This window comes from Nicotiana tabacum, chromosome 20 (assembly GCF_000715075.1).
Source record: "Nicotiana tabacum cultivar K326 chromosome 20, ASM71507v2, whole genome shotgun sequence".
Taxonomy (NCBI): domain Eukaryota; kingdom Viridiplantae; phylum Streptophyta; class Magnoliopsida; order Solanales; family Solanaceae; genus Nicotiana; species Nicotiana tabacum.
This window is the reverse complement of record NC_134099.1, coordinates 91,399,101-91,404,134: the sequence shown is the minus strand read 5'-3', so window position 1 is coordinate 91,404,134 and position 5,034 is coordinate 91,399,101. Positions and strand designations below refer to the sequence as shown.

The 5,034-nt window shown below is 37.3% G+C and overlaps 1 protein-coding gene across 1 annotated transcript; it reads left to right on the top strand.

The window, feature by feature from the left end:
* Positions 1 to 1,279: 1,279 nt before the first annotated feature.
* LOC107803048 (3'-5' exonuclease-like) lies at positions 1,280 to 2,287 on the top strand. The gene has a single exon (XM_016626650.2). The coding sequence runs from the start codon at positions 1,284 to 1,286 to the stop codon at positions 2,091 to 2,093; it is 810 nt and encodes a 269-aa protein (XP_016482136.2). The 5' UTR covers positions 1,280 to 1,283; the 3' UTR covers positions 2,094 to 2,287.
* Positions 2,288 to 5,034: the final 2,747 nt, after the last annotated feature.

Genomic DNA, 5,034 nt, shown 5'->3' with positions numbered 1-5,034 from the left:
GATATGGTGATTTGTGTGCTTTATGGATTTGGAGACTGGGAGTTTTCATAAACAGGTTATTTCGCGGTTGTGGACTGTAAAGATGTGGGTGAGCTAGTCAGATGATAGTATGTGCTATGATTCAGTCATTGTGAACCTTGAGAGGGTTATTTATCTGTTATGGGTGACCAGAGTTGATGTGTGGTTCATTGGTAGGCCCAACATGGATGTGTGTTCTGCACCGGGTCAGATGATAGTCAGATGATAGTGTGTACTGCAAAAGTATACTATTATAGTATACAATATATTGTTATAGTATACTATAATAATATGCAATATACTGTAACAATATGCTGTAATAGAATACAATTTACTATAATAGTATACCTATTACCCGTAAATTCACTTGACTTTTTCCTTTTAATTTGCTTTAAGCTTTTACCTAGTGTGAGAGGCAAATTAAAAATGCAAAAATAAAATAAAATTATAGTATGCTATATAATGTAACGATATACTCTTACAATTAGATCCTTTAGAATTTTTTGAAATTTTTATTGACAACTGATATTATTTCAGTTTGATAATTGAATTAAATTTTTTTTAACTCTTTGCGTACAATTGTACCCTGTTGGTATAATTATATACTATACTGGTATCATATGTTAGTTAATATTTTTTTAATTGTATTAGCTACATTTAATTGGTATACAATTTAATTTTTCTTTAGTAATAATTAAAAAAAAGAATAATAAAAAATAATGAAAATAGTAAATAAAATTAGATTATGAAGAGAAAAAGAATATAAAAAAAAGAAGTTAAATGAAATTAGAATAGGAAAAAAGAAGAAAACAAGAATAAAGAAAAGGAGAAAAGAAAAAAAAAAGAAAAAAGAAAAGAAAAGAAGCATAGAAATAAAAAAAGAATTGGAGAATAAAGAAAAAATTCTTCACAAAACCTATCATGGGTAGGAAATGTAATTAGTTTATGGGTAGAAAAATAAATGAGTAGACAAGAATAAATAATTTTATTTTTTGTTAGTAATTGTGTCAAAATCCTAATAAAAAATAGTGTCAAGCTGAATGGGTTGTAACAACAACAACAACAACAACGACCCAGTATAATCTCACAAGTGAGGTCTGGGGAGGGTAATATGTACGCAGACCTTACCCCTACCCCCCCGAAGGGTAGAGAGACTGTTTTCAGGAGATCCTCAGCTCAAAAAGGTAATAGGAGCCGATACGTTAGTACCATAAAAATGCATAATGAATTGGATAGGTAACAAAGTCTTTAATCCCCCATTAACAATGCGTGTCATACCGTTCCGTACTGTGACAAGGAGTCCACCTAATTTCCCCAAGGTACAACGGACAGTACGTTTTTCGTCGCAATTGTTCCGCTTTTTACAAAACCCTTCTCTATTTACGGCGATCCCCTTTTCCACAACATTTCACCCTCCATTGAAAGCAGCCGCCATGACTACCTTCCGGATTGTAGACAACGAGGAGCAAGACAACCGCTACGACCTCTTTGACGTTTACTTCCACAGCGACACAATCAAAACAACGGTTACTTCCGATCCGGAAATCGTCACTCAGTGGATCTCCGAAACCGAATCCTCTCTCCACGACCGCCGCCATCTCATCGTTGGACTTGACGTCGAGTGGCGGCCCAGTTTCCACCGCAATCAGCAATTCAAAGTTGCAACTCTCCAGCTCTGCGTCGATCGCCGTTGCCTCATATTCCAACTCCTCTACTGCAGTTCAATTCCAGATTCCCTCGTTAGTTTTCTGTCCAACGGAGACTACACGTTTGTTGGGGTTGGAGTTGAGAACGATGTGGAGAAGTTGGTTGAAGATCACGAGCTTACCGTGAGGAATATGGTGGATTTGAGAGTTTTGGCAGCTGATGCATATGAGATGAGTAATTTGAAAACTGCTGGGTTGAAGGAGCTGTGCAATGTTGTTCTTGGAAGAGAGATTGAGAAGCCTAGACATATTACTATGGGTAGGTGGGACAGTGAGTGGTTGAGTTTGGATCAAATTAAATATGCTTGTGTTGATGCTTTTGTTTCTTTTGAGATTGCAAAGCATTTGAATGTTGCTGCTGCTCCTTGAAGATTCTGGGTGAAGATTTGGTTTGATATTGTTAATTGAATGGTTATAGCTTCTGCCTTCTTGGTTTTCGAAGTATGTTAATTGGGTGAAGATTTAGAACTTTTATGTCAAGAGTTTAAGTTATATGCACGATGGCGTAAAAATTCTTATGTAAGTATGAGTTGTTAAATGATACTAATTGACATATTATAACATAGTATATAACTTAAATCTTTAAATTTAATCTTAGTTGTGAAAACATCAGCTGTTAAGTTCTGTGTATGCCTAGACTGTGTTTGTTTAGATTCTAATTAACTTAAACTTTCAATCTGTTTATTTTCTTGACTGACTAAGGGTTTTCCCTTTTCCTTTTTTGTCAAGAATGTTCTCCTTCTAGAGCTGATTTTTGTGTTCTTTGATGAAGTAAAACCTGATGATTTAATTATTGTTAAAGCATTTCTTCCTTGAATCGGTTTATTTTGATTCAAATGTTGTAATAATGGAGCTTAATATCAACTGAAGCAGGAGAAATTACAATCTTACAATCCACAAATTAGGGAAAACAGGACAAAAAAAAGGGAAAATAGAAAAGGGAGATTCCAGACTGCTAAACTTTAGCTAAAAAAAAAGATAAACATGCAAGTTCTTCCATTCCTTGTTATAGCTTCAAGTTCTTGTGGTTGCTTCCCTTTTATAGCTTCAAGTCATCGTGCAGATTCAGCCAGGTTCTCTCACTCACAATCTGCTAATCTTTTATTGGGCTGTCTAGCCCTTTTACTATATCTTAATTTATAAGGATTGTAAAGGATCATAGTGGTACAGCTATTACCTAACCATTGTATAGTTAAGTTAGTTAGAACCATAGTTTAGTGAGTTGGTGTTAGTATAGTTAGTTAGGTATTAGTTGTATAAATGTATCTTTCCACTACTTGTACTGACACTTATCATTTTAACAGAATGCATTTCTCTGTTTTCGTTCCTTTCTTCTCTGTTCACATATGCCCTCTTTTGATGACTCAATACCCTCAGTACCCTACGTTTCTATTACACCACAACCTGTGTCTCAGCCTACAGGTACAGATGATGCAACATTTTCTCCAAAGGAGTGATTATCCATAGAGACGCCTCTCCCCCTGCAAATCATGTTTGATCCCCAGCATGCTTTACTAATTTCTGAGGGGCCTCTTCCTGTTACCAGCCCTACTAATGCCAGGCCAAAGAGGACTATTAAGCCACCATTATGGCTTAAGGATTATGTAGTCCCAGACAAAGGACAACAATCTACTACCAAGTGTTTGTATCCCATTGCAGATGGTGGCCTACAATGGTTTGTCTGTTCAATAACAGAGTTTTATCTCTAAATTCTCATTAGAGACTGAACCTAAGTCTTATGTTAAAGCAGTTAAGGATCCTAGATGGATTGATGCTATGAAAGTTGAAATACAAGCTTTGGAAGATAACAAGACATAGGAGGTGGTGTCACTGCCACCTGGTAAAAGGGCAATTGGTTGTCGGTGGTATACAAAATAAAGTATAAAGCTATAGGTGAGGTCGAAAGATTCAAAGCAAGGCTTGTGGCCAAAGGTTATAGCCAAAAAGATGGGCTAGATTATCAGGAAACCTTTTTCCCTGTGGTGAAAATGGTTATTGTTCTATCAGTTATTTCAATTGTTGCATCCAAGAACTGGGCTATACATCAAATGGATGTCTACAATGCATTTTTGCAGGGAGATCTCAATGAGGAAGTATATATGACCATGCCTCAAGGGTTTTCTGCTACTGAAGGTAAACAGCAGGCCTGCAGGTTGCTTAAGTCCCTCTATGGACTCAAGCAAGCTTCCAAGCAATAGAACATCAAATTGACATCTTCTCTGCTTGCATCAGGCTTCACTCAAAGCCATCTCGATTACTCTTTATTCAAGAGATGCTCAGCTGGGAAAACTATCATTGTCTTGGTTTATGTGGATGATCTCTTGATCACTGGGGATGATGCCACACTTATTCAAGATACTAAGGATGCATTGCAGAAGAATTTCAAGATTAAGGATTTGGGTGAGCTTTGATTCTTTTTGGGAATTGAGTTTGCCAGAAATCAACATGGGATTTTAATGCATCAACGCAAGTATGCGCTAGAACTTATTTCTGATATGGGTTTAGCAGGTGCACCAGTTGAACTCAATCAGAAGTTAACAACTACTAAATTTGACGCACATCTAGGCTTGGAGAATGAGACACCACTTATTGATCCTGGTAGCTATCAACGACTAGTTGGGAGGCTGCTTTATTTGATAGTCACTCGACAAGATATCTCCTATGTTGTCCAAACTCTTAGCCAATTCATGCATTCCCCTAAGACATCTCACATGGAGGCTGCCATCAGAATTGTCAAATACATCAAATAAAGTCCTGACATGGGAATTCTTATGTCATCTACTGCTTCTTCTCACTCACAGACCTATTGTGATGCTAATTGGGCATCCTTCCCATCCACTAGATGGTCCGTTACAGGTTATGTGGTGAAGTTAGGGGACACTTTGTTTTCTTGGAAGTCTAAGAAACAAACCACCATCTCCATGAGCTCAGCAGAGGTAGAGTACAGGAGTTTAGCTTCTGTGGTTGCAGAGATCGTGTGGCTTATTGGCTTGTTCAAAGAATTAGGTGTGGAGGTTCAGTTGCCTGTCGCTGTTCACTGTGACGGCAAATCTGCTATCCAGATTGCTGCTAATCCAGTGTTTCACGAACGTACTAAACACATAGATATCAATTGTCACTTCATCCGTGAGAAGATTCAACTTGGTTTAATTCACACAGTTTATGTGCCTACTACAGAACCAACAGGCTGATATCTTGACAAAAGGTTTGACATCTTTGCAACATCACTACCTGCTTTCCAAGCTAAGGAATGAAGGATGTCTTCATACCTCCCAGCTTGAAGGAGGTGTAAAGGATCATAGTAGTACAG

Excerpts from the sequence above, each read along its gene's own strand:
- LOC107803048 (XM_016626650.2), top strand. The coding sequence starts at position 1,284 with ATGCGTGTCATACCGTTCCGTACTGTGACAAGGAGTCCACCTAATTTC.